Source organism: Miniopterus natalensis, chromosome 10, assembly GCF_054644295.1.
Source record: "Miniopterus natalensis isolate mMinNat1 chromosome 10, mMinNat1.hap1, whole genome shotgun sequence".
Classification (NCBI taxonomy): Eukaryota; Metazoa; Chordata; class Mammalia; order Chiroptera; family Miniopteridae; genus Miniopterus; species Miniopterus natalensis.
The window spans coordinates 17,074,155-17,101,894 of NC_142090.1; the positions used below are offsets into that span (position 1 = coordinate 17,074,155).

General features: G+C 57.0%; 1 protein-coding gene across 1 annotated transcript; it reads left to right on the forward strand.

Annotated features, from left to right (window-relative positions):
* The first annotated feature begins 1,454 nt into the window (after window positions 1-1,454).
* Window positions 1,455-27,445, forward strand: KCP (kielin cysteine rich BMP regulator). The gene is made up of 42 exons (XM_087821027.1): window positions 1,455-1,797; window positions 3,905-4,071; window positions 4,649-4,835; window positions 4,924-5,000; window positions 5,684-5,768; window positions 7,848-7,915; window positions 8,088-8,184; window positions 8,330-8,412; window positions 8,627-8,720; window positions 9,547-9,629; window positions 11,623-11,716; window positions 11,828-11,907; window positions 11,995-12,088; window positions 12,440-12,525; window positions 12,596-12,677; window positions 12,919-13,071; window positions 13,157-13,263; window positions 13,340-13,433; window positions 14,018-14,191; window positions 14,325-14,407; window positions 14,556-14,649; window positions 14,738-14,926; window positions 15,184-15,354; window positions 17,054-17,230; window positions 18,377-18,462; window positions 18,730-18,820; window positions 18,950-19,032; window positions 19,136-19,229; window positions 20,235-20,408; window positions 20,627-20,709; window positions 21,340-21,460; window positions 22,359-22,438; window positions 22,636-22,735; window positions 23,254-23,342; window positions 23,639-23,741; window positions 23,828-23,979; window positions 24,252-24,424; window positions 24,503-24,614; window positions 24,710-24,811; window positions 25,552-25,716; window positions 26,183-26,489; window positions 26,619-27,445. The coding sequence occupies exons 1-42, from the start codon at window positions 1,719-1,721 to the stop codon at window positions 26,885-26,887; spliced, it is 5,082 nt and encodes a 1,693-aa protein (XP_087677153.1). The 5' UTR covers window positions 1,455-1,718; the 3' UTR covers window positions 26,888-27,445.
* Window positions 27,446-27,740: the final 295 nt, after the last annotated feature.

Below are 27,740 nucleotides of genomic sequence, written 5' to 3' on the forward strand. Positions count from 1 at the left end.
TTTTTTGTTTTTTAAAAATAACGATCCCAAAAGACATATGTTGGAGTGGCAAACTCTGCTTCCCCTTAAGCCCCCACCTGCATGGTTGGGGTAACAATTAGAGATCACATAGGAGAAGTAATAAGAGCTAATGTCAATGGGCCAGACACCATGCTGAGAGCTCTTCGCAGCCATTAATTTATTTAACCTTCACAAACACTCTGTGAGGTAGGTGCTATTAGAGCGACATGTCACAGCTAAGAAAATTTAACTGCTGAAAGTTAAATGGCTTGCTGAGGTCACCAGCAGAAAGCATCTGCTCCAGGATTCGACCTGGGAGCTCTCAGTGGAGTCTGCTATTTGCCTCTCCTACGACCAGCCTCCTAAGGGCATCCTTGTAACAGGCATCATTTTCCTCAGCACAGCAGGGACAGAGCTGCCACTTCCTTGTTCCTTTTCCTCCAGCGGTTCCTGGCTTTCCTCTGCTCCTAAGGGCCTAGCTCCAGACGGGCTGAGGCCAGGTCTCAGCCCTGCCTCACAGCCTCCCCTCCCCCTCCTCCAACTGCTGGGGCCCTATAAGGGGCCCACACTCCAGGGGAGAGAAGCTATCCTCTCTTAAGGTGCATGGAGAGTGGGCTGGGGGACCTTTGTCCCTGCCTGGGCTTGAGGGAGGGGTGGCCTCTTATTTGCTGGCCTTTATGACAGAAGGGAGACTGCTTTGGCAGGATTCGCGGCTCCACCCTCAATGTCCCTTTGCCTGTGAGCGTGGGGCCCATTCCCACTTCCCTCTGCTTCCCAGCTGCACCGAGGAGTTTCCCAGTCTTGTGGGCCCACGTGGCCAGCTTCCCTCACTTCCTCCTTTGAGCCCCATCTGCCTGCTGAGCCCAGAGCCCAGCCCTGCCCCCTGCCTTGCCCTCCGCTCACCCCCAGGCCAGGCCTGAGCTCAGGAGCTGGAAAATGGGCTGGGACCAGATAGCAAACAGAGGCCTTGGCATTTGGGGCCAAGCCTGGGACCGCTGGGGTGGACAGGGGTGGTGAGTAGAGACCAGGAAAGAACATATAGGTGGAGAAAGGAAGAGGTGACTGGGAGCCCCTGATTTCAGAGAGGGGGTAGCCCTCATGGTTATTTATTTACAGAGCACTTGGCATGTGCCAACTACTACCCTAAATTCTTTACCTGCATAATCTCACTGAATCCTCACTGCAAGCTTATAAAGTAGATATTATGACCCTCAGTTTACAACCAGGGAGACTGAGGGAAGGAGTAGTTAGGGGGCCTGTCTAAAGGCATATGGAATTGGCGGAACCTGGGTTTGAACCCAGCTCAGTCCACTTTTCCTGTACACAGGGGAGAAAGGGTAAAAGCTGAACTGGGAATCCCAGGGGTCTGGAGTAACCCAAGGGGGTAGGGAGACCAGCTCAGAGCCCTAGAGGGACAAATTTGTGTTTATTTTCAGGGTCTCCTCTGGAATCATATGCAGAAGAAGTCTTCCCCCAGCCCCTCCCAACTCCCTGCCCGTCTGGGGCTGCTGCAGCTCTGAGCCAGGGCTGGGTCAGGATGGGGCTGGGACCCTGGGGTCGAGCTGCTCAGCAGGGGGGTAGGCACAGCCCCCGGGATGGCGGACTCCAGAAGTCCTTCCTGAACAAAGACTGGGTGGGAGGCGGCCTGGTGTGTCCCCACCCCGCCTCCCCCAGCGCCCGCTGAGCCGAGACCACAGACAGCAGCAGGCGGAGCGAGCATGGCTGAGTTGGGGGCCGCTCTTCTGCTCCACGTCCTGCAGCTCCTGAGCCTGGCGCTGGCCCAGGCGATGGACAGGGGTAAGTCGGGGAGCCAGGAGGTTAGGGTCGGCCGGGCAGGACCCCGTCCTTGCTCCCACCAGTCTAAGGGAAGGAGCTGGGCTGCGGCTGCCTCCCCTGGCCCTGCCTGGGGGTGGCCAGCCTCTGTCCTCGGTGGGTGGAGGAGCCAGCTTGGTGGGGGGGCTGGGACCCTGAGACTCGGGATCCAGGAGAGGGAGGGGGCTTCCTGCTGCGGCCTAGGGAGGAATTTCTGTAGGCAGCAGTGGGGGAGAGGCTGCCCTGGAATCTGGGAGTCTGAAGTTAATTATTTGCCTTGAGAAAGGGGAGAAAAGCGGAGGCCGGCTCTGGGAGCTGACTTTGAGTCTCAGTCTGACTCTCACCCAGTGGGACAGGCGGGAAAAGAGGAATCAGAGGGGAACTGAGGACAGTTCCATGGGGAGCAGTTAGGCTTCGTGCAGCCCCCGGGAGCCCTTTCTGCCGGTCTCTCCAGCCAAGAGACTGCCCTAGCTCCTCCCTGACCCCTAATTGCTCCCTCTTAAGCAAGATCATGGGAGAGGGGATCCAAGCTGGGGTGGAGGGTTTAAGATGCTGAGACCCCCTCCTTGGACGCCCTTCACGGGGCTGGCTAGGAAGGAAGCTGGGTACAGGAGCCATACCAGGACAGAGCACCCAGCATTCCAGGTGCCCTTGCACAAGGAAGGGGGGCAACATGCACAGGAGGTTTGGGTGCCCACATTTGTTGGGGTGTTAGAACCCTGGATATGGGGGGTAGTGGGGCGGCTGAAAAGATGGGTGGCACTTGTGAAAGGTCACATTTGGACTTGCTGCTGGGGACCCCCAGATGAGTGATTAGAAAGGCTGTGCCAGGTGGAGTCGAGGAGGATGGCTCTGTCTTCAGTCTTCTGAGGAGAAAGAGAGGGAGAGGAGAGGAGAGGGGAACGGGCTGGGGGATGACTGGGTGAGACCATAGACTGATGTGTGGGAAGCTGAGCCCCAGATTTCTGAGTAGGTGGGAATGACATTAACCATGCCAAGGAACTCAGGCCAAGCAGGTTTGGAAGAAAGAGGACAACTTAGGTTTTGGACTAGAATCTCCAGCCCAACCCTTGGTGATGGCAGTGGGGTGGTGGGGAGAGTGGGTGACATTGGTCCCCTGCCTCACTAGTGTCCATGAGAGAAACCCTTTTAGCCACTAATGAGCTGCCTCTGTGGGAAAGCCCCTTCCCTCTTCCTCCTCCCCTAGTCCCTCCGTTGCCCTGTGCACCCCCACCTGGAGGTCTGTGGGATGTCTGTGGAGTTAGCTGGCTGTCCCCTACCCCCGCTTTTACTTTTCTGACTGCAGGAGAGGGATCAAAGTGAGGTGAAAGTGGTTGTCCCCACCCCCAGGCCTGAACTCCAAGTCCCCCCTTTCCCTCAACATAGTGTCACCTAGAACCAGGGACAGGCTGTCTTCATTCAACCAGGAGCCTTTCAAGCTAGTGGGGGCTCTGCCAGTACCTTCCTCAAACCCTTCAGGGCGTGCAGCCCAGTCTCACTCTCTGGAGCCCACCCTGCCCAATGTGGGGTCCCCAGGCCTGGACACAGTGGCCACGCTTCAGAGTGGGAGCAGAGATAGCAGTTCACCCCCCACCCCATGCTCACCAGAGGAGTTGCCTTCCTGAGAGGTGAAGACAGCAGGTGGCTGGTGGGCTCGCTCATACCAGAGCCCAGGCTCTGGCTGACTCCCTCTCGTGCACTTTAGCCTGTGCGGGCTTCTGGGCCCTCCCAGTGTGGCACGTCAGCTCCTGGGCTGACCCAAGTGAGGATGAATGGCCCTGACATGCAGGGAGGCTCTCTGGTCTAGACTCCCTGTGCCCCCAGAAGTCCAGGATCCCTGGGGCTGGTACCTGACTAAAGGGTTTTTGCTACTTGGGAAAGCTGGTCTGGGTCACTTTCGACCACTCAGGACTCCCTCCTCCTCTACCCCCCTTCCATATTTTCAGTCTAGCAGCCTCACAGACCCTATCACCTTCCATGGAGGTGGGCAGGTGGACAGGGGAGGGGCACAGGGTGACATCATTGGGAAGACAACCCAGGAGACCTTGCTAGCCCTTCACCCATGGCCCACCATGGATTCTTGTGCTTTCAGGTGGTGCCGTCTCCAGGGAGTCCCTGAGGCTTGCTGACATCCATGACTACCAGCAGCAGGCCCCAGCCCACTCCTCAGACCCTGCTGGGGCCTCCCAGGAGCAGTGGCACCTTCTGAAAGAGTCGCTGAAAAGGCTGGAGGCTGAGGTGGCACAGCTTGGAGAGCAGGTACCATTGGAAGCACCATTGGAGGCTGGGCCTGTGTGCTGTGTGCATGGGGTAGGGCAGGCCTCATGTAGTGGGAGGAGAGGAGAGGAGAGAAGAGTTGGGCTTGGGGGTGCTTAAGGGACCCTAAAATAGAGCTTTGTTTTAAATGTACATGGAGAGGTTCTTATCTGAACAGTTCTTAATATAGTTTCTTCCATAAAAATGAAGGACCTCCAGGGTATCTGTTTTGTCAACCCGGACTTTCCTATTCTTTCATGTATTTGCAAACATTATAGAGCACCTACTGTATATAAGGCATCATCAGGAACGATTTTGAATGAATAAAGCTCTTTAATTGTTGGCGCGGGAGGACTGGCTCTCCTCTGTCCAAAGGAGATGCTTGGGGCCCCATGGTCCCTGGGGATCCTGTCCAGACCCACGTCATGAGAACTGGATGCTGACTGGAGGGGGACCCACGTCTGCTCTGGAACTGTCAAATTTCCTTCTCATCCTGCCTCAGTTTTCACAACCCACAAATCTGTGGGGGCTGGTGGGGGAGCTGAGCCAGCACCTCCAGCCCCCCAACTCTTTGCTGCAGAACAAGGTCCTGCAGGAGAGGGTGAGGCAGCTGGAGTCCTGTGAATGCCGCCGAGCCTCTCCCCAGTGCTGGGAGCTGGGGCGGGCCTGGCCTGAGGGCGCTCGCTGGGAGCCTGACCCCTGCACGGCCTGCAGCTGCCAGGATGGGGCTGTGCTCTGTGACCCCAAGCCTGGCCTGCCCCACTGCGGTGAGTGCCATCCAGCTGCCGGCTGGGACCACCTTGGGGCCTAGAGGTAGGTGTGGGGGCCTGAGCGGCAGCTCTGTCTCCTTCTCAGGCTGCAGACACAATGGCCGGGCCTATGGCCATGGGGAGACCTTCTCCCCTGACGCCTGCACCACCTGCCGCTGCCTGGTGAGTCCCATGACCCACCTGAATGTCCCATACCTGTCTCCCTTACCTGTCTGCCTCCCTTCAGCTACCAGTCACTGCAACCTGGTGTGCCGAATGTTAAGTAATGGGATCTGCCTGTCTCTACCCCCAAGCCTTGCCACTGGTGGCCTTCATCTGATTCTGAGTAGTTTTACTTCCTGGAGCTCACCCTTCATGCACATGGTGGGGGCCCCCAGGACTCTCTGATTTGGGCCTGGCACACAGTGGCATGGAGGGCAGAGAGGATGGTGTTGCTTGGCTTCCTACATCACTCCTCACCTGTGGACTCAGGCTGTCCTGGCTCATCCATCTGCCCCTGTCATCTACCTACCTGCTCCCCCTCACCTGGCTCCATATCTATCTTTTAGCCTTTTGTTCCCCACTCTTTCATTGAGGAAGACCTTGGTCCCCTTCCTAGGATCTCTCTACTCTGGGAATTTGTCAGCACCTGGAAGGGGTGATTTCTGGGATCAAGAGTGACAGGAGATGATGGGCTTGGGGGTAGGATGTCTCTTTTCTGCCCTTGGATCAGGAGTCGCCCGTGACCCCTGAACCAACTCAGCTTCTTGCTCCTCTGGCATGTCCCAGCCTGAGGGTTTCGGTTCTGGAGGCCCTGCCCTCCAGGGTACTGATTCGTGTGAGGCTACCACTTTGCCTCCCCACAGGAAGGAGCCATAACCTGTACCCAGAAGCCATGCCCAAAGGGACCCTGTCCAGAGCCAGGAGCATGCTGCCCACACTGTGAGCCAGGTCAGCCTCCTGCAGCCCCAGCCCCACCTCTTGTACTTATTCAGGGGCCCCTGAGCCACAGTCTGCCACCTGCCACCTACATGCTCAGAGGGTGCTTGCCACTCATTCTGGCAGTGGCCAGAGGAGTTCAGAACTAAAACAGAGGCTCTGTATGATCTTATACCTGCCTTCGGGGAGCTTCTGATCTCGTCGAGAAGATACAAGATCCGGGTAGCTCAGTTGGTTAGAATGCCGTCCCCATACGCCAAGATCGTGGGTTTGGTCCCCAGTCACGGCACATATAAGAATCAACCAATGAAAGCATAAATAAGGGGAACAACAAATAGATGTCTTTCTCTCTCTCTTTCTTCTTGTCTCTCTAAAATCAATAAACGAAAGAAAGGAAGGAAGGAGGGAAGGAAGAAGGAAAGGAAGACCCAATGCACAGATTAAGAGGAGGCGTAGTACTTTGGCAGGGGAAGCCCACCCAGACTAAGGCAGGCTTTACAGCCATTGGGTTGCCTGAGCTGGATCTTCAAGGGAAAGTGGATTTCACCAGAAAGAGAGTGCTTCAGGACCTTCTGGGCACAAGAACAGGGTGGGGAGAGGCGTGCTGCAGAAAATCAGTTTGGAAAGACCAGTGGGAACAGACTGCTGTAAGCCTTGCAGTTTGAATTTTCTTCTGTGGGCAGTAGGGAGCCATTGAGAGTTGAAGAGCCAGAGTGTGGCATGTTCAAAGAGGTATTTTAGGAATATTCAACTGGTATGATGCTAGATGCAGAGTGGCCAGTAGGGGACTAGTAAAGCAGTTGTCTAGTTGTGGAGTCAGGGATGGCAGTGGGCTGCAGAAGGAGGGGTGTTTCTCAAGGACAGACAGGAGCGGGTGACTGGTTGAATGCCATGGAATAGTGGAAGAGTAGGAGGGCAGTGGTGCCTGTGACATGAAGGGAGCTGGGAGGAAGCGAAAGCAATGCTGTTGGGGCTTGTTACCAGCTCATGGTCAGGGAGACAGGGTTGTCAGAATTAGCAAATAAAAATACAGGATGCCCTGTTCAACTTGAATTTTGGATCAACAAGCCAGACTTTTTTTAGTGTAAGTATGCAATTTGGGACATACTTCACTAAAAAAGTATGAGTTGTTTATCTTCTCAATGTAAGAAACATCCAAACATGTAAATAATTTTTATAAGAGTTTATTTGAGCCAAACTGACATAAGCTGAGGAGAGTAACAGTTTTGCAGCTTCTTTAATGTATTTGCAGTTAAGGAGGGAACATGAAGATTGGAGAAAGCAAGGCAGGAATTGGGTTACAGGACAGTTAACAAGAGGGTGCTCACCTGAGGGTGGTTTTGGCTTATTTTAAAGGTGTGTTAACCTACATGCGCAACGGACAGGCCTTGCTTAAGGCAAAGATACCCCCTCCCCGCAAAAAGAGAAAAAATAGAAAAAGAAGAAAAAAAAAAAACAGACAAAGATAAACCTTTTACTAAAAAGTTATATGCCTGGGTGTGACTACCCACCATGACCTGCCCAGTTTGGAATTCATGCTCAGATCACCCTGTGAGGTTACTTTCCATACAAGCCTTCTTTTTCGTCCACAATCTGCAATTCAAATTTAACTGGGCATCCTGTATTTTATCTACTCTATCCCAGGAAGAATCTCAGCTGGTAGTGGGAAAGGTGAGACAGGGGCTCAGGAAACAGCGAAGTCTGGAAATATAGTCTGGGAGTCTTGGCAGGAGATGAGGAGTGAAGTTGGAGTTGATGGATCTCAAAAAAAACCAAAAACGGACACACTCACACATCCTACACGAGAAGTGGTGCCTCAGGGCCACTGCTAGCCCATATCATGTCTTTGGCAAAAACATTTTTTAAAAGATACCCTTTCCTCAACACTTTCATCTGCTATAAAATAATGGAAATCTACTGATTGTTTTAGAGTCAGACACTTTACTGCCACCTCCTGGAAAGTTGTAGTAAATTCCAAAATCTCTGCAGTCTATCACCTGAATGGTGCCCCCTTGTTGTGGCCCCCTCCAGGGTATTTTTGCCCCAGTCCTCTGAGTCTCTTACCTGGGGACAATGGCCTTGGTTTTTCAGGCTGCCCTGAAGGTCTCAGTGCTGGGGAAACGTGGCAACCTGAGCCCTGTGTCACCTGCACCTGCCAGGTAAGGGAATCAGAACCGGGCCCCAGCCACCACCCACGTCTGGGGGCCAGATAGGGCTGGCGCTGCTGTGCAGGCATTGAGGCCTGGAGCGCACAAGGCCTGCTAGGCCAGCAGAGTAACTCGCAGTAATCTGCAGTGGAGAGAGAGGGAGGGCTCAGTGTCTGCCCTGCAGGCAGGAACCGTGCGGTGCCAGGGGCCCTCATGCCCAGAGCTCAACTGCCTGGAGAGCTACACCCCACCTGGGGAGTGCTGCCCTGTCTGCCGGCCAGGTGACCTCCCCACCCTGCCTTGCCCCTCCATCCCCTCCGCCCCAGAGGGTCCCCAGTACCTATTTGGGGTCATGCCTTCCCTCCGGTGATGTCCGCCCACCCTGATCTCACCTGACCGGCCTGTCATCCCGGCAACCCTCCCCAGGCTGTGAGTACGAGGGGCAGCTTTATGAGGAGGGGGCCAGCTTCCTGTCTAGCTCCAACTCTTGTCTCCAGTGCTCCTGCCTGGTGAGTCCCTCCACACCATTGCCCAGGCCCTGCTCCTCCTTGGATGTCCCCTGCCCCATCTTGGGGCTACACTTTCAGCCCCTCACATGTCTTCCAAGGCCTGGTGCCAGTGAATTTCACTCTCTGTCCTGACCCTGTGGCCCCCCTCTCCAAGGGTGCCATGCTCTCTCTGGGAGCCAGACCCAGAGGCTTTACAGATGTTTGTACATTACAGAGGAGCTTGGTTCGCTGTGTGCCCATGAAGTGCCCACCCAGCCCCTGCCCTGAGCCAGTCCTGAGGCCTGGCCACTGCTGCCCGACCTGCCAAGGTGAGCACTGACCCTTCCTTAGTGGAGCTCCAGGCAGGGCTGTCACGTCATTTCTTCAACTCCAGGGCCCACTCTGTTGGCTCGGTCAGTGGGAGTGATGCCTGGCACACCTTCTCTGCAGCTGGTGCCTGAGCTCAAATTCTCTCCTTGTCATTTTGTGGTTGTGGGCCTCTGAGTGAGTTATTCTGTGCCTCAGCTCCCCACTGGTAAGGTGCAGATAATGATATTCTACCTTAATAATGTTGACTATTATCTGCTTTGTGCACCTAAGACCAGGAGGCAGACCACTAGCCGGTGACACTGAGTCACACCAATACTGTCCCAAAGGCAGAAGTGGGAGCAGGCACCTGGTACAATGGAAACTCACAGGGAGGAGCCCTAATTCAGCCTGGGCACCAGAGGGAAAGCATCCCGAGTGAACCTTAAGGATAAAGAGCAGTTAGCTAAGTGAAGGTGGAATAAGGCAGAGGGCACCCCAGGAAGAGAGGGCAGCTAGTGCAGAGGCTTGGGACTGGCGCTCAGGAGTGAGCTTGGTGGATGTTAGGTGGGAAGGTACAAGCAGACAAATCTTACAATGAGAGGTGGGGGAGGTGGGCATGGCCATGCTGGGTCCTGGAAAGCTTGGAAGGGCAGTCTAGGAGCTTGGCCTTACCCAGCTTGGGACCCTGGCAGCCACCAAGGGGTCTAAGTAGAGGCATGACCTGGTCTTGTCTGAACTCAGAGGAGAGCCCTCAGACGGCATGTGGAGGAGGGGGGTGGAAGGCTGAAACGGGTCCAGACTGGCTCCCATCAGACCTCCTCTCTGCCCATTTTCCCCCAACCCCAGGCTGCACAGAAGGTGGCTCTCGCCAGGAGCATGGCCAAGAGTGGACTGCACCTGGGGACCCCTGCCAGATTTGCCAGTGCCTGGTGAGCCCCAATGCCGTTCCTGGCCTCCCCCAGGCCCACCATATTCATTCCTTCATTCCAAAGGCACTGAGGGGACAGAGGTGGAGAGGGCCTGATCTTGGTGGCCGTGAGGACAGGGGTGGGGTCACGCCTAGTTTTATGCCCAGCTCTGAGCACAGTAGGTCTAAAGCACAGATTTGTGAACTGAACTCAAGAAGCTTGCCAGCTACAGGAGTGAGGCAGGACAGAATGTGACAGGTGGTACAAGCCAGGGGGAGAATTCAGATCAACTTGTGTCTAGGACTCTGCAGCCTGATCAGTTGCCACAACTGCATGTGGCCACTGAGCCCTTGAAATGTGGCCATCCTATCAGAGATGGGCTTTAAGTATAAAATATACACCAGATTTTAAAGACTTAGTGCAAAAGAAAGGAATGTAAGATGTCTCATTCATACTTTGTGTTGATTACATGTTGAAATAACATTTTGGATATAGTAAGTTGAGTGGGACATATTAAAATTTAGTTTCATCTGTTTCCATTTTTTGAAATTTAACTACTAGAGGATTTAAAGTGACATATGTGGCTTGTGTTATATTTCTATTGGGCAGCACAGCTCTAGAAAATCTTCATGGAGGGTGGTGTTTACCTGGGTCTTAAAGGGTAAGTAGGATTTAAGCAGGGAGAAGTAGGGAAAGACACTACAGGTGTTAGAGGCTGACTGTTTGTGACACCCCCCCCAAATTTATACATTGAAATCCTAACCCCCAAGATGATGGCATTAGGAGGTGGGGCCTTTGGGAGGTGCTTAGGTCATAAAAGAATGGGATCAGTGCCCTTAGAGCTTCGTCACCCCCTTCTGCGATGTGAGACACAACAAGAAAACAGCCATCTATGAACCAGAAGGCAGGTTCTCACCAACTGTTGGAACCTTGATCTGGGATTTCCAGCAGCCCGAATGGATTAAGACACCTGGTGGAGGGAACAGTCAGGGCAGGGCCTGGGGGAGGAATGCGGGGACATGGACACCTACTGCTCAGGCAGGGTACACGCTGAGGAAGGCTGTCTCCTGGGGCCTGAAGCCAGCCACACAGCAGCAGCCTGTCAAGGATTCAGGAGTCCTTTGTGAAGACCACGGACCCCTGTTCACACTGGCCCCCTCACACACCTGTGAGAAGAGTCACTTGCTGCCCAGACACTAATGGGGCTAGAGGCAGTGAGCCCAGGTGTAGACGTGAACTCTGGGGATGGAGTCTATGTGAGAAAGGCCATGGGGAGTGGCAGCAGCTACTGTTTGTTAACTGCCAGCTTCTAGACGTTGATGCCACACCAGACACCTTACCTCATGCCCATAACAAGTCTATGAGGACAGGAATATTATTGTTTCTTTTTTTTTTTTTCAGATGGATAAACTGAGTCACAGGGGACTTAAGTAGCAAGCTAGGTCATACATCTGTGTTAGTTTCTCAGGGCTGTCAAAACAAAGTACCACAATCAGAGTGGCTTAACCAACAAAAATGTGTTGTCTCCTGATTCTGGAGGCCAGAAGTCTGAGATCAAGGTGTGGGCAGGGTTGGTTCCTTCTGAGGGTTGTGAAGAATCTGTTCTGGGCCTCTCCGAGCTTCTGGTGGTTGGCTGGCAAGCTTTGGTAGTCCTTGGCTTCTGCCTTCATCTTCATATATTGCTCTCCGTGTGTGTGTGTGTGTGTGTGTGTGTGTGTGTGTGTCCAAGTTTCCCCTTTTTATAAGGACACCAGTCACTGGATTAGGGGCCACTCCAGTCTAATATGACCTTATCTTAACTCTTTACAAATATAACAACCCTATTTCCAAATAAGGCCACATTCTGAGGTGGGGGGGGCTAGGACTTCAATATATGAATTTGTGGGTGTTTGAGGGGACACAATTCAACTCATAACAACGTCTTCATAAGTGGATAGCTGGGACGCAAATGCTGTTCCTACCACTTGGCTGAGCTCTGATGGCCCCTTTCCCTGCCCGCTCTGCCCCCTACCAGGAGGGCCAAATCCAGTGCCGCCAGCGAGAATGCTCCAGCCTCTGCCCCTACCCTGCCCGGCCCCTCCCCGGCACCTGCTGCCCCGTGTGCGATGGTGAGTCAGGGGTGGGTCCTGGGGGGGCCCGGGCTGGGTCTCCCACGAAGGCTAGGACATGGGGCAGTGGAGGGTCCCTGAGGAGGGTCTAAGGCACGCTCTTCCCAACAGGCTGTTTCCTCCACGGGCGGGAGTACCGCAGCGGGGAGCCCGTGGGCTCTGGGGACCCCTGCTCGCACTGCCGCTGCGCTGTGAGTGTGGCTGCCCGGCGGGGGGGCCTGGCTTCGGGGGGGGGGGGGGGGGCTGCCTCTCCGCCGCTGACCAGGCTCTGTTGTCAGAACGGGAGCGTCCAGTGTGAGCCTCTGCCCTGCCCGGCTGTGCCCTGCAGACATCCAGGCAGGATCCCTGGGCAGTGCTGCCCAGTCTGTGCTGGTGAGCGGGAGGCTTGAGACACTGGGTGAGGGGCAGGCACTGGCCAGAGTCTCGGGTGTGTGGGTGGGGGTTGCTGCCTTGGACCTACAGGAAGCCCCCTTGAGTTAAAGTACAGAGGAAATCCTTTCCAAAACTAAGCTCCTGTCACCACCCGTGAGGAATGAGTCTTACCTCACCTCCTCATGGCAAACTGGGCGCTGTGGTGGGGCCCTGGCTCCTGGGGGTGGGAGGCTGGCAGGGACCCCTGAAGGTGGCTGTGTTCATCAAGGTGGGAGGTGGATGTCAGGGTGGAGGGGGGCCTGCCCACCAGCCTCCAGCCCTGTCCCCCCTACCCCGCATCCCCCTGTCCAGGCTGTGAGTACCAGGGACACCACTATCAGAGCCAGGAGACCTTCAGACTCCAAGAGGGTGGCCGCTGCATGCGCTGCTCCTGCCAGGTAGGCAGTCTCGTCTCGCACCCCAGATCTGTCTCATCCTCGAGGGCCTCTCACCCAGTGTCCCTCCTAGGCCGGCGAGGTCTCTTGTGAGGAGCAGGAGTGCCCGGTCGCCCCCTGCACCCTGTCAGACTCCGTTCCCCAGCTGTGCTCAGGTGTGTGTGGGGGGAGGGGAGAAACAGCCGCAAGGGGACACTGCTCCCAGTAGCTGGAGATGGAGGGGTGTTCCTTCACAGTAAGGGGGGCATTGCTAAGTCCACCAACCCTTCCAGAGTATATTCAGAGGCTGCTGTGGGGATGGTAAAACTAGGGTCCTGGGAAGGGTCCTGTGGTCTGGGAAGGGGAGGGGTGCGTAGAGGTGTCTGGGCTGCTATGGTGACAGCCCCCTTTCTGTAGCCTGTGTGCTTGGTGGAGAGGAGTTTGCTGAGGGGGTCCAGTGGGAGCCTGATGGTCAGCCCTGCACAGCCTGCTCCTGTCAAGATGGGGTACCCGTGTGCGGGGCTGTGCTCTGCTCCCCAGCCCCCTGCCAGCACCCCACCCAGACGCCTGGTGAGTGCCCCGCCCTGATCTAGCCGCCCTCAGCTGCTTGCCCAGCCCACCCTGATCACTACGCTCTCATCAACCTGCCACCCAGGTGCCTGCTGCCCCAGCTGTGAGAGCTGCACCTACCACGGCCAAGTGTATGCCAACGGGCAGAACTTCACGGACACCGACAGCCCTTGCCACACCTGCCGATGCGAGGTACCCCCCAGGCTTGCTGCTGCCCTGCTGAGCCTATCCCAGGGCTCACCCCCATTGCCCTCTCCCCTACTCCCAGGATGGGACCGTGAGGTGCTCCTTGGTTGACTGTCCACCCACAACATGTGCCAGGCCCCACAGTGGACCAGGCCAGTGCTGCCCCAGGTGCCCAGGTACGTGCTTCTGCACCTGTCTGGCTTGGGGGACCCTAGGCCCTACCCTCCCACCACCCCATGGGCACAAGTTTCCTTAGAAAGTAGCGGCCTTCTGAACTGCCCTCAGCCTGAAGCTTGGAACTCACAGGCACGGGTGGGAGGGAGAGACTTGTCTCTCCTCCGTGTCACCGTCACCCTTCTTTCCCATCCCACGTCTCCTCTTCCAATACCCCACCACTCGGGTGTATTTGTACATCTACCTGTGTAACACACCACATTCACGCAACAAAGGTTTGGATGTGCCATGAGGGAGGCTGGGTACTGGAATGCAGTGTGCCCTGTCCCCATGGAGGGTGTGCCAGGGCATGTGTCACAAACACAGGCTCGCGCACGCCGGAGTCCTTCAGCTTTTCACCCTCAGAAGCACACACATCTGCCTGCAGGTGAAGGGTGCACCCAGAGAGATGCCCATGCCTACACCACAGGCCCCTCCTCTCCCTCTTTGGGGACAGCTTCCAAGTGGCACTTCCACAGTGGCTCTGGGCTCCAAGGGTAGAGGAGCCGTCTGCCTTGGCTCCCATTCCTCCCCACCCCCTACCCAGACTGTATCCTGGAAAAACAAGTGTTCGTGCATGGCGAGAGCTTCTCCCATCCCCGAGACCCCTGCCAGGAGTGCTGGTGCCAGGAAGGCCATGCCCACTGCCAGCCTCGGGCCTGCCCCAGGGCGCCCTGTGCTCACCCGCTGCCTGGTCCCTGCTGCCCAAATAACTGCAATGGTGAGGGGACAGGATGGGGTGGGAGGGGGTCTCTTGGGATGGTTTTGCCCCTGCTATGGGCATTTAGGGCTGGGAGGGCATGACTTGGGGCAAGTAGGGCCTCTCCCAGGCCTAGCACTGCCCCCTCCCCCAGGCTGTGCCTTCAGTGGGAAAGAGTACCCCAATGGAGCAGACTTCCCCCACCCCACTGACCCTTGCCGCCTGTGTCACTGTCTGGTGAGTCTGCCACCTGGATGGGAAGAGGAGTCCAGGGGAGTGGAGGTGGGGCTTGGGGAGGCCAGGAGAGGTACACCCCCCATGGGGGTGGGAAGAGGTGGAGGTCACCTGTGCCTCGCAGCACTAACCCTGCCTTCTATCCGCGCAGAGCGGCAACGTGCAGTGCCTGGCCCGGCGCTGCGCTCCCCTGTCCTGTGCAGAGCCTGTCCTGCCCCCCGGAGAGTGCTGCGGGCAGTGCCCCTGTAAGAGCTGCACCCCTGGCGGCTCCCCCTGGGGGCGGGGCTCCGCAGCCTCTCCCTGGGTGCCCCATGACGCACTGTCTGGCCTCAGCCTCCCCCTCCAGCTGCCCGAGGCCTGGGGGCTTGGTCCCCGTGGGCCACCAGGAGCACTTCTTCCTGCCGGGGGACCCCTGCCACCGTTGCCTCTGCCTGGACGGCTCCGTGTCCTGCCAGCGGTTGCCTTGCCCGCCTGCACCTTGCGCCCACCCACGCCAGGGGCCCTGCTGCCCATCCTGTGATGGTAACACCCTGGCGGCGCCCCCTCCCTGCCCTATCAGCCGCCTCGCCCTCGCGGCCCCCCTCTTACTCCTGGTCCCCCTTTCTCTGGCTCCAGACTTGGTGCCACCTCGGTTTTCCCCTTCCTCCTGGCCTGGCCTTTCCGTGTCAGAGTTCTCACAAAGACTTTGGGGGGCAGTGCGCGCTTCCCGGGCTGGGAGGTTGGGGCCTGGTGGTCAGGCATCAGGATCCCCAGCCCTGTGCTTGTCCCCTGCCCCCTAGGATGCCTGTACCAGGGGAAGGAGTTTGCCAGCGGGAAGCGCTTCCCGTCGCCCACAGTCCCCTGCCACATCTGCCTCTGCTGGGAGGGCAGCGTCAGCTGCGAGCCCAGGGCCTGCGCCCCTGCACAGTGCCCCTTCCCTGCCAGGCGGGACTGCTGCCCTGCCTGCGATGGTGAGGGGCAGGGGACAGTGGGGGAGGGGGGCGGGAGGCCTGGATCAGAGTCATCCTTACTGCCCTAGAGAGAGCCCAACTTCTTATTACACTAAAAAAAGAAGCACTAGACTAAAGCCTGTGTGACCTTGTGCAAGTTACATAACCTCTCTGGGCTTAATTTTTTTCAATGCTTAAAAAAACACATTTTATAAATGTGAATTTTTGTAAAATGCACATAACATAACATTTACCATCTTAGCCTTTTTTAAGTGTAACTCTGGGCCTGATTTTAACTCCTATAAAAAAGAGAGGTTGAACGAGAACAGTTCCCAGTCTTCCATCACTCTTGTATATTATCTTAGCAATTGTTTCTACATATCCTCTACCACCTGTAACTTTATTTATTTAGTATTTTTCTTCAAATTAACTCACTTTTATTTATTTATTTTTAATTTTTAAAATATATCTTTATTGATTTCAGAGAGAGGAAAGGAGAGGGAGAGAGAGAAACATCAATGATGAGAGAGTCATTGATCGGCTGCCTCCTGCACGCCCCCGACTGGGGATCGAGCCTGCAACCCGGGCATGTGCCCTGACCGGGAATCGAACCCTGATCGCCTGGATCCTAGGTCGATGCTCAATCGCTGAGCCACGCCTGGCAGGGCCGAATTAACTCACTTTTAAATAGAAATTTATTTAGAAAGGAACCTTCATATCATACTGTAAATAGAAAACTAGATTTGCAAGAAATAGAGTATTACCATAAAAATGACTACAATTAAAAATCAAATATTAAATTTGAGTCGGATACTTTTGCCTGCTAAGGCTTTCAGCCTTTTCTCTTCTTTATTGATTTTTTAAAAGAATATGTTTTTTATTGATTTTAGAAAGAGAGGAAGGGAGAGGGAGAGAGAGAGCCATCGATTGGGATCAGGGATCGAGCCAGAAACCTGGGCATGTGTCCTGACTTGAAATCAAACCCGCAACCTCTTGGTGCATGGGTTGACTTTCAACCACTGAGCAACACCAGCCGGGCTATTGACTTTTTTTCTTAAAGAAAAATTTTAGGTTCACAGCAAAATTAAGAAGGTACAGATTTTCCCCATATACCCCCTGCCCTAACACAGACACAGTCTACTTCAGTATCGATGTCCCCCACTGGTGTGGCAAATTGGTTACAATTGATGAGCCTATTACACTGACATCATTATCACCCAAAGTGCCCTTTTTTAAAAAAAGGTCAGAAAGTGTCAACTGCTAAGGGCAGGCCGCCACCACCCTGGGACCCCATCCCCTTCCTTGATTGATCAGAGGGCTTGAAAGAGCATTGGAAAGGGGATACCCTGGGTCCAGGCCACCTAAGTCATCTCAACCAATTCCCAGCTCTCCTCAGGATGGGAAAATTGGTGTGTTCTGGCCGGGCAGTGGCCTGCTGGGTATTTAACCCTAGGGGCAGATTCAGTGTGGGTTTTTCCTATAGATGGGACAGGGAGATTTTTCTGCAGGCTGAAGGGAAGAAAGTTTGCCCTTTGGCCAGTCTGACTCTCCCCCCAATCTCCACTCTTTGTCCACCAGCCTGGACTGAGCCCTCCCTCCCCACCATGGCCAAGTCTCTGAGGCCTTGGACTCAAGTCAAGTGTAAGCTCAGAGCTGGTGAACGCTGCCCTCTCACCCCTTTCTGTCCCTTACCCTTGCCTCTCCCTGTCCTCTCTCCAAGGCTGTGAATATCTAGGGGAGTCTTACCTGAGCAGCCAGGAGTTCCCAGATCCCCGAGAGCCCTGCAACCTGTGTACCTGCCTCGAAGGCTTTGTGACCTGTAGCCGCAGACCCTGTGAGCCTCTGGGCTGCAGCCACCCACTCATCCCGTCTGGGCACTGCTGCCCCACCTGCCAGGGTAGGGCAGCACCTGTCCTCCCCCCCCCCCCCCCGTCTGGACTCGCAGAGTCATCTGGTCTGGCCCCTGTCACCCCTCCCCTGAGCCGCACGGCAAACCCACGCCTGCGTGTTCATCGCTGCCTCACGCTGTCTGTAGCCATGCCCTCCTCTGTCCCTGCTGTCATGCCTCACTGACTGTTGGACTCACCGAATAACTGGCCCCTGTGCTTCCAGACCTTCCTGTTCTTAAATTGTCTTGCTGCCTTCCTAAAATACCACACTACGACACTCAAAGCTATTCAGTGGCTCCCACTGCCCTTGGCTGCATCAGGGGGGGTGGTTTCTTAGCCCACCATCTGCCCCAAGCCCAGCCCATCTCTCGCCTTCCTTCCCAGGTGTGCCCAGCCCCTCACATCCTTTTCCCACGCTGCCCACATTCTCGGCAGAACATTCTCAGCAGTCTGTGATTCCCACCCCCACCCCTTCACTGCCTTCCTGCATGCAAACCTCACCACGTAACAGCCTGGCTGACGTCTTTCCTCCCACCCCTCACCTTCCCAGCCACTTTTCTCTCCCTCTCAGCCTCCCTAAGCTTTGGAGAGGTCCCCAGGCCTGGCTGTGTGTGCGTGTGTGTGCACGCGCACATGACTGTGTGCGAGTGTGTGTGTGTGAGTGTGTATGTGTATGAGACTATGCATGTGTGAATGTATGTGTGTGAGTGTGTGAGAGCATGTGTGTATGTGTGTGTGTGAGAGTATGTATGTGAGGTGTGTGTGTGTGTGTATGGCTGTGTGTGTATGTGTGTATGTGTGTGTGAGTGTGACTTGTGTGAGCGTGTGTGAGAGTATGAGTGTGTATGTGTGTGTATGAGTGTGTGTGAGTGTGTGACTGTGTGTGAGTGTATGTGTGTGAGAGTGTGTGTATGTGTGTGTATGAGTGTGTGTGTGAGTGTGTGCGTGACTGTGTGTGTGAGTGTGTGACTTGTGTGAGTGTATGTGTGTGAGTGTGTGAGTGTGTGTATGTGTGTGAGTATGAGTGTGTGTATGTGTATGGGTGAATGTGGGTGTGAGCTGAGTGTGAGCTGAGTGTGAGTGTGAGTGTGAGTGTGTGGCGGTAGGTGGTTTTGTTGACAGGAGCTCTTCCATTACATTCCCCGCCCTGCCAGGATGCCTCTATCATGGGGTCACTGCTGCCCTTGGAGAGACACTTCCTGACCCACTTGACCCCACCTGCTCCCTCTGCACCTGCCAGGTGAGGTGGCCCTTTGGGGACTTGGTCACCTTGCATCCCTGATCCTCCTTTTGGGCCAGGTGGTGTTTCTTCCACCCAAGCCTACAGGTACATTCTGCCTGTGACAACTCGTGGGACAGGATTGGATTCAGGTCTCCTGGGCCAAGCGAGAGGGTTTGGGCCTGGCAGGCTCAGTAGGGGTGCCCCCTCCTGGGGCACTGTGCAGCCTGGTTTGAGGGTGTGGTGACAGGGGAATCAGGGAGTGGCAGTGTGATCTCTCTCCCCCAGGAAGGCTCCATGCGCTGCCAGAAGAAGCCATGTCCACCAGCTCTCTGCCCCCACCCCTCTCCAGGCCCCTGCTTCTGCCCTGTGTGCCACAGTGAGCTGCCTTCCACACACCCAGGCCTCAGGCCCTTCCCTGCCCCTCGTCCCTCCCTTTCTGCCAGGCCTGAGGTTGGACAGGGAAAGGTGGCACAGCGTCCCCACCCAGGAGGCATGTCGCCCACAGGATGCTTCTCTCAGGGCCGCGAGCACCAGGATGGGGAGGAGTTTGAGGGGCCCACAGGCAGCTGTGAGCGGTGTCGCTGTCAGGTATGGTAGGGAGGTGGCAGAGGGGGCCAGGACATGGGCTGGGCAGGCTGCCTGTAAGGCACCCGGTCCAGGGAGCAAGTCACTGACCCAGCATCTCCTGCAGGCCGGCCAAGTCAGCTGTGTGCAGCTGCGGTGCCCACCCCTGCCCTGCCCACTCCAGGTCACAGAGCCGGGGAGCTGCTGCCCTCGCTGCAGAGGTATGCCTGGCCGGTGGGGCTGCCCCCTTGCTTCTGCCCCTGGGCCCAATGCACCTCCATCTGCTCCACCTACTCCCCCTCAACTCCCCTCCAGTCTTCCCACCTCCCTGTCCACGCATCTGGCCCTCCCGCACCTCAGTCCTTGAGCCTTCACCCCTGCCCTCTGTCAGCTCTCCCTACCTGTCCCTGCCCCTGGCCTGCCCAGACCATCTACCCCTCCAGATGCTTGTTAGAGCCCCCTCAAAGCTGCCTCCTTCCTAAGCACACCCCATTCATAATAATAATGATAACATTTATTGAGCATATACCATGAGCTGGCCCCTAAGCTAAGCACTTTACACATATCTCATTTAATCCACACAATGATCTTATCAGGTAGGTACTATTATTATTCCTGTTTCACAGAAGAGAGAGCTGAGGTACAGAGAAGTAACATAACTTACCCGTGGACACTGAGCTGGTAGGTGGCAGAGACAGCACCTGCATCTAGGCTGTCTGAATAGGAGCCTTTTTAGCCGGCCCTCTGCCCAGCATGGTGTACATTCCAGAACCATCAGCATCTCACTTGCCCTGTGTGGTGGGCAGGACATACGAAATTCCTATTTAACAGCTGTGGAGACTAAGGCTTGGAGAGATTGAGTTACCTTGGGCACATGGTTAGTGATGGAGACTTCCATTCATTCTACATGCATTTATTAGATGCCTGCTGCATGCCAGGTCCTGGTGCTGATGCTGGGCTACAACAGACAGTGCCTGCTGCCTGGCTTTGGTTTAGCAAGCAAGCAGATGTGGGAGGGATTAGAGCCCAGGAGTTCTGACTCCACCTAATGTCTTTCCCCTCCAACGCAGACAGGAGTGCTGCCCCAGGCCACCTTCCCCCCTCATCCCTGCAGATCCCCCTCCCATGCCAGGCCCACATGCCCTGCTGACTGCCCAAGGTGGGCAGTGTGGGGCAGACTTACAGAACCCAGACTCAGAGCTCATCCTTGCCCACGTGGGACACAGGCTGCCTGGCCCATGGGGAGGAGCACCCTGAAGGCAGTAGCTGGGAGCCTCCGGACAGCCCCTGCTCCTCCTGCATGTGTCATGAGGGCGTTGTCACCTGTGCCCGAGTCCAGTGTGTCAGCTCCTGTGCCCATCCCCACCAGGGGCCCAGTGACTGCTGCCCTCGATGTTCTGGTACTGGGAGCCTGGGGTGGGGTGGGGGCAGGGAGGCAGTGCCCTGCCCTGGCATTGGGTGGGGCGGCAGAGACAGGCTTTTCCAGAAGTGGCCTCTATTCTTGTACACACCCAAATCCTGGGGGCTGGGGGTCCCAGGGGACAGAGAACCCCACCCCTGGCATTGATGCCATCCTGAAGGCTCCCTGGTCCTGTTCTGCTCTTACTCCACCCCCAAGACTGTGAGCATGGTGGCCGGAAGTATGAGCCAGGGGACAGCTTCCAGCCTGGGGCGGACCCCTGTGAAGTGTGCGTCTGCGAGGTGGGTGAGGGCCATGTTGAGGGGTGGGGCACCTTGGGGGGCAGCTTGGACACTGGGGAGCAGGCACTGTGGGGGTCAGAAACAGGAGAGTGCCCCTGTGGCCAGGAGGTTAGGCAGGGCTTGGGGCAAAGAGCCAGCAGGGCCAGGAAATGGGGTTAGCCATGGCACCAGTGCTGCGTGGGGGGAGTGTGCCCATGTGGGACAGGCCCTCCTGGCAGGGGTGTAGGGTGAGTGTGACTAGCAGGGGGAGGAAATACCTGGGCAGTGGTTGGGGCCATTGGGGAATCTCCATCTGAAAGGTAATGGGGAGCCATTGGAAGGGTTTTAGCATCATAGGTCTAGAGATTAGGCAGTGGGGTTGAGGAGAAGGGTGGCACGAGAGTGCAGGAGGGTCAGAGGTCACAAGAAGGTGCAGGCCCAGTGACTGGAAAGAGAAAGGGAAAGCATCTCTGGGGATTGGGGCATGGGGTAGGAGCAAGTCTGGGGAAATGTTGAGTCTTTCTGAAGACTGGAGTCTGGCCTACTGGAGGAGGTGCAGCGGGCAGATGGAAAGGTCTGGACTCCAGGGGAAGAGGGTGGCTTTGCTCCCACAGTCTGGACCCATCCCTTGCTTACTCATCTCTGTTGTAGCTGCAGCCTGAGGGGCCTCCCAGCCTTCGCTGTCACCGTCGGCAGTGTCCCAGCCTGGTGGGCTGCCCCGCCAGCCAGCTCCTGCCCCCTGGGCCCCAGCACTGCTGTCCCACCTGTGCCCGTGAGTCCCTGATACGGGGTAGATAAAACAGGAAGTGCCAGCCAGCTCTCCTCCGCGTCCCAGCCCCAAGCCTTTCCTGAGTCCAGTGGACTGTTCTAGAAGCCCATGCCCTGGCGGGTGAGGCTTACACCACCCCAGGAGGAACTGGGGAAGCTGGCAGGGGCCCTTGACTCATCTTGCCCAGTAGGTGGCGCTTTGGGGTGGCGGTTGTGCCAGCTGCTGGCTTTTTGAGGGCAATGATGTCAGGACCAAAGGGGCAGTGGGTGGCCCAGCTACAGAGGTGGGGAGAGCTATTCTTATCAACACTTGTGCTTCAGGGAAAGAAAAAAAAGACTAACAACATCTATTAAGCACCTACTGCATGCCTGACACTACTTGGTGATTTTAATATGCAGTATCGCATTGAATGCTCAGTTACCCAGTGGGGTAGGTATTATTATTATTCCCTTTTTACAGATGAAGAAACTGAGGTTCCAGGAGGTTGATTGATCTGCCTAAAATGGCACAGGCACTGAGGATTGGAACCTGGGGTACCTGGCTCTTTGTGCTTTCTTATGCTGTTTTAGCCAGGCAATATGAAGGAAGTGGGAGGGGGAGCAGGCAGGACAGTGCGTGGTCCTTAGGGACCTCAGGCGAAGGAAGCCACAGTTTCCAGCCCCCCAGCAACACCCTCCCCCCCTCGGCCCCTAGTAGCCTAGCAAAGTTCCTTTTGAAAAGTCCAAACTTTTCTTTGCTGAACCAAAGGGAAAGAGGATTTCTTCTTCCTGCAGTCCAGGTGCTGGGGATATGGGTATGCCCTGGGCCACGAAGTCTGAGGATAGAGTGGGTAAGTGAGATCAACTGGGCCTACATCCTTGCTCCCCCTTTTACCCGCCACATTGCATTCTTATCTACACAGAGGCCTTGAGTAACTGCACAGAGGGCCTGCTGGGGTCTGAGGTGGCCCCGCTGGACCCCTGCTACACCTGCCAGTGCCAGGTGAGCCCTCCAGCCCTGGAGATTCCTGAAGCCCTGACTTCCTCCCCTGTGGGCTGTGGCTGAGTCTTCTTCTGCAGCACCTCTGGGCTTCCCACTCACCCCGACACTCGCCTGCTTGTCCTGAATGTCACATTCTGTTAAGGCCCTGCTCTCTCCCTGACATTCTCTACCCATGGTGTTCTCATGCCCTTCCGTAGGACCTGACCTGGCTCTGCGTTCACCGGGCCTGTCCTGAGCTCAGCTGTCCCCCATCAGAGCACCATACCCGCCCTGGGAGTTGCTGCCCTGTGTGCCGGGGTAAGTGTCCAGTCTTGGTCTGCACCCTCAGAAAATGGGTGTAAGAAGAAGACAGGAGGGGTGGCATCCATGGGCCAAGTGGGCAGCCTGGGTCTGCACTCCGAATGCTGGCTTCGTTCTTTTGTAGACATGGAGGGCTTATCATTGGGGTGGAGGAGAGACCCATGAGGCAGAGGGAGGCAGAGAATGAAGCCCGGATTCTCAAGGCCTGGCCCGAGGCTTGTCAGTGGGCTCAGGTACCACAGGCCCACTGGTAGGGTATTGCACTGCTGAGCTGGCAGCCAGCCCAGCGGAGGGTTCCGGCCTCTGGCTCTTTGGGCTTCCAGGACCCTTTAGATGTCTCAAGCCCTGGTGCAAGGCCTGCCATCCAGCAGGCCCTCTGCATGCTGACTGAAGAAACCAACACCATCAGGGTGCTAAGTGGATGGGGTGGACACCCCCCTCCTTAGGGTGAGCTCCAGGGAGGAGGGATGCAGCTGGAAGGACAGTGCTCCCCCAGCCTCATTTCTTCTCATCAGAATGTGTGGTGGAGGCTGAGGGCCGGAGAGTGGCAGATGGAGAGAGCTGGCAGGACCCCAGCAACGCCTGCATTACTTGCACCTGCCATGTGAGCTGGGGGTGGGAGGATGGGGGGTGGAGACCTCAGAAGGAAGGAGCCTCGGGGCACTGGACCAATGAATATGGGGTCTTTGAGGTCATTAGGAAAGGGTGCTCCCTCTGGATGAGCGTGGGCAGAGGCATCCCTGTGCTGGGGTAGGATTCCCCACTTGAACTTGAAGTGTGTGTTCTGGTGGATCAGGGCCAGAGAGAGAAGGGGCTGCTGCCTCCGACCCAGAGCCAGATGGCCCCAGAAGTGTGAGACCAGGGACCTCAGGTCCTTAGAGCAATGACCTCTGTCCTCAGCGGGGCCACGTGAAGTGCCACCTTGAGGAGTGCCAGGCCCTCTCCTGCCCCCATGGCTGGGCGAAGGTTCGGGACACTGCCAGGTGCTGTGAAAGATGCCAAGGTGCGGGCCAGGATGATGGGGGGGGGGAGGACACCCAGCCCCAGTGTGAGGGAGAAACAGCTGACCATTGCGCCTCACCCCCCAAGTCCCCTCAGCCCCCGCCCAGTCATGCGAGCACCAGGGCCGACAGGTGGCCTCCGGGGAACGCTGGGCCGTGGACCCCTGCACCGTTTGCTCCTGCGAGGCCGGCAGCGTGCGCTGCCAGAGCCAGCGCTGCCCGCCGCTCTCCTGCGGCCCCGTGAGTGCCGCAGTCCAGGGCGGTGGGGTGAGTGGGCACGTGGCGCCGCCACCCGGGGGCAACCCGGAGGGAAGGAGGAACCTGGTTGAGGCCGCGGCCGCCGAGCGGTGGGGGCACCGGGGCCCTGCAGTTCCCGCAGCGGCCACGAGGCGGTGCCCTGAGCCCGCTCGCAGCGAGTCTGGGGGGCCCAGCGCACCTCGGGCCTCGGTGAGCCCTGCGCGGGGCTCCGCGGGGCCCGCGGCGTGTCTGACCGAGTCTGGGGCGGAGGCCAGGACGAGGCTCCCGCCCTGAATCCCGGCAGCTGCTGCCCCCGCTGCCTGCCGCGGCCGGCCTCCTGTATGGCCTTCGGAGACCCCCATTACCGCACCTTCGACGGCCGCCTGCTGCACTTTCAGGGCAGCTGCAGCTACGTGCTGGCCAAGGACTGCCGCCGAGGGGACTTCAGGTGCGCAGCCCCCCCGCCTTCTCCCTAACCCCTACACCCTCTCCTGCTGACAACCGCACCGGGCCTCTCACACCGCAGCGTGCACGTGACCAACCATGACCGCGGGCGGCGCGGTGTGGCCTGGACCCAGGAGGTGGCGGTGCTGCTGGGCGAGGTGGCCGTGCGGCTGCTGCAGGGCGGGGCGGTCACGGTGAGGCGCGCGGAGGACCCGGGGGAAGGTCAGTCCCGCTCTGCGCACCCGTCAGGCCCAAGGTCGCCCCTCCTCCCGCCTCCCTTCTCCTCCAGGTGGACGGGCGCCGGGTGGCCTTGCCCTTCCTGCGGGAGCCGCTGCTGTACCTGGAGCTGCGGGGAGGCACCGTGATCCTGCACAGCCGGCCGGGGCTCCAGGTGCGGCCAGGGCGAGTAAGGGCGGGGGAGCCTGCTCAGGCTTCTGTACCCCTGAAGGGAGTGGGGTTTACCAGCTACTTCCCCGGCCACTCGAGGCCATGGAGGTGAGAGAGTCCTGCTGGATCCTGAGGGGAGAGGAGGAGTCAGGGCCAGAGACCTCCAGGTGCAATGGAAGGAGCTCTGAGCCTGGCTTCTAATCTTGGCTCAGCCACCAGCACACTGGGCTCTTAGGCCTGCACAGTCCTCTCTGGGCCCGTTTCCTCATTGGTAAAATGGGAGAAAGATTAGTGGGAGGGCCAACTAAAATCTCCCAGGTGGTTTCAGGATTCCTCCCATCTCCCCTGTCAAAGAGTAATTCACTCCCCCACCTCTAGCAAGCAGCACAATTTGTAAATTCATAAAATAAGACTTGTCTACAGTTGTGATACAGACTCTAATTGCGTTTTGTGCTCTGTAAGGCCTGAGTATCCAGGAGATATTGTATCTCGGGAAGTGGGCTGCATTTCATCTGGGGGTCCAGTTCAGGGATGCTGACAGAAGGTGCCTTCCTGGGAGCTGTGGGCAGCTCTTCACAGATCCCACAGCTTGTGCCCTTGGCCAGGGCAGCCTCCCTTCCATGGAGAGAATCCACCCTACAGCAGGGGGCGTGCTAACACACTGACACTGTACGTGGCCAGATGCAGCTGGCTTCTTGGGGTCCCTGTTTTTCCCCACTCCCCAGTCCCAGCCTCTCTGCACAGGTGCTGTGGGATGGGCAGTCCCAGGTGGAGGTGAACGTGCCTGGCTCTTACCGGGGCCATATTTGTGGGCTCTGTGGGAACTTCAATGGCTTTGCCCAGGATGATCTGCAGGGCCCTGAGGGGCTGCTCCTACCCACTGAGGCTGCGTTTGGGAATAGCTGGCAGGTGAGTGAGTGGTACAGGAGCCTGGGGGCTGGGGGGCTACAGGCAGGTTGGAGATGGCACAGTTGAGCATGAGTCTCAGAGCAGCCCTCTGGTATGGATATGGGGGACAGGGTGGACACAGGATGGGCTTTTGGGCTTTCAGGGTGGTCTGGGGGCTTCTTGTCTGTTATGGAGCTGGAGGAGGCAGGAAGGCCTGTTGAAAGAGGCCTCATCATCTGACTCTCCAAGCCTGCTTTGCTACTCACAGGCTGTGTGACTCGAACAACGTATTTATTTGCCTGCCCTGGGCCTTGGTTTGTCCCCAAAATGGGGACAAAGGAAAAGTAGCTGATGCTTTCTTTGCTATTCTTATAAGGAAGTTTTGGAAACTAAAACAAAATATTGGGTGGAAAATGCTTTGAAGAACAGCGGAAAAAGGTCAGCTGCCCAAGGGTGCTGTCACACCAGGGCCACTTTCTCCACCTAGGTCCCAGAGGGGCCAGGACCTGGTCGGCCCTGTTCCAAGGGCCGCGAGGTGGATCCTTGCCGAGCAGCAGGTTTTCGTGCCAGGCGTGAGGCCAACGCCCGGTGTGGGGTGCTGAAGTCCTCCGCGTTCAGTTGCTGCCATGCTGTAGTGCCACCGGAGCCCTTCTTTGCTGCCTGTGTTTATGACCTGTGTGCCTGTGGCCCTGGCTCCTTGGCTGACTCCTGCCTCTGTGATGCCCTGGAAGCCTATGCCAGCCACTGTCGCCAGGCAGGGGCAAAACCTTCCTGGCGGGGCCCCACGCTCTGTGGTGAGCCAACAATGCCCAGTGTGGGACGGGGAAGGGAGTGGTACAGAGGAATCAGGTCTGGACTGGGTAGGTGCAAGGGTGAGCAGGGCAACTGGAGCACAGTGACCCTGCCTTCCACTCTGCCTGCAGTGGTGGGCTGTCCCCTGGACCGTGGCTTCGTGTTCGATGAGTGTGGCCCGCCCTGTCCCCGAACCTGCTTCAACCAGCACGTCCCCCTGGGGGAGCTGTCGGCCCACTGTGTGAGGCCCTGTGTTCCTGGCTGCCAGTGCCCCGCGGGCCTGTTGGAGCATGAGGCCCACTGTATCCCACCAGAGGCCTGCCCGCCAGTCCTACTCACTGGGGACCAGCCGCCCAGTGATCTACTCAGCCCTAGCCAGGAGCCCCCAGGGGCACCCTGATCCAGGATGACAACCACCGGGACTCATCAGACCAGAAGTCTCTCCTTGAAGAGCAGCTCCCTCCAGGGCCTGGCACAGGGAGCTTAGGCCCCTGTTTCACGTGTTGAGTCAGAAGCAGTAAACTCGGGGCCTGCCTAAGGCTGCCTTGTGTGCGTGTGTGCTTCCTCCTGGCGCTGGGGTGGAGACATGGGCTGCTTGGGATATGGGGGCAGAAGTCAGTGTCCCCAGAGTCAGAGGGGTGGCAGCTGTGGGGATTCAGCTCTGGACCTTGCTCACTCCTGGCCTGCATCCCTGAGCTGACCCCACCTGCCATACCTGGTGCTGCCTGCAGTGGTCAGAAGGAGGACCCAGGTGTCCTGGTCCAGCCCTGTGTTTACATGTAGCAGGCATGGCCTGTGGCCCCGATGGGGGGCCCTCTGTTTATCCATGTGAAATCCTGCAGGGGCTGAAGTACATGGAGGAGAGGCTCAGTCCCCACGTGGCATCCTGTTTTCTCTTGGTTTGGGAATACCAAGTGTTCAGGTGCCCCGTGGGCCACTCTGAGAGCTGGTGATGGAGGGACCCAAGTGTTCAGGTGCCCCCTGGGCCACTCTGAGAGCTGGTGATGTGACTGGGGAGGGGGCCAGGACTGTGATAAAATACAGATACATATGCATGTGCACACATACCCTACATGTGTGTACACCTGTGTGCATTCACAGCCACACCTACCATTGTTGGGCTTGTGGGTAGGGGACACATGCAACTTTCAAGACATTCTTGTAGGAGAACATGGTTTTTGTTGTTTTTTTAACAAAAACAATTCCACATCATTTATTGTCATCTGGTAGTAACATAAGGGTAATGAAAGCAA

Excerpts from the sequence above, each read along its gene's own strand:
- KCP (XM_087821027.1), top strand. The coding sequence starts at position 1,719 with ATGGCTGAGTTGGGGGCCGCTCTTCTGCTCCACGTCCTGCAGCTCCTG. Across the intron at positions 8,721-9,546 it reads CTGCTGCCCGACCTGCCAAG|GCTGCACAGAAGGTGGCTCT; the intron begins GTGAGCACTGAC and ends CCCCAACCCCAG. Across the intron at positions 12,089-12,439 it reads GTGCTGCCCAGTCTGTGCTG|GCTGTGAGTACCAGGGACAC; the intron begins GTGAGCGGGAGG and ends CCCCCTGTCCAG.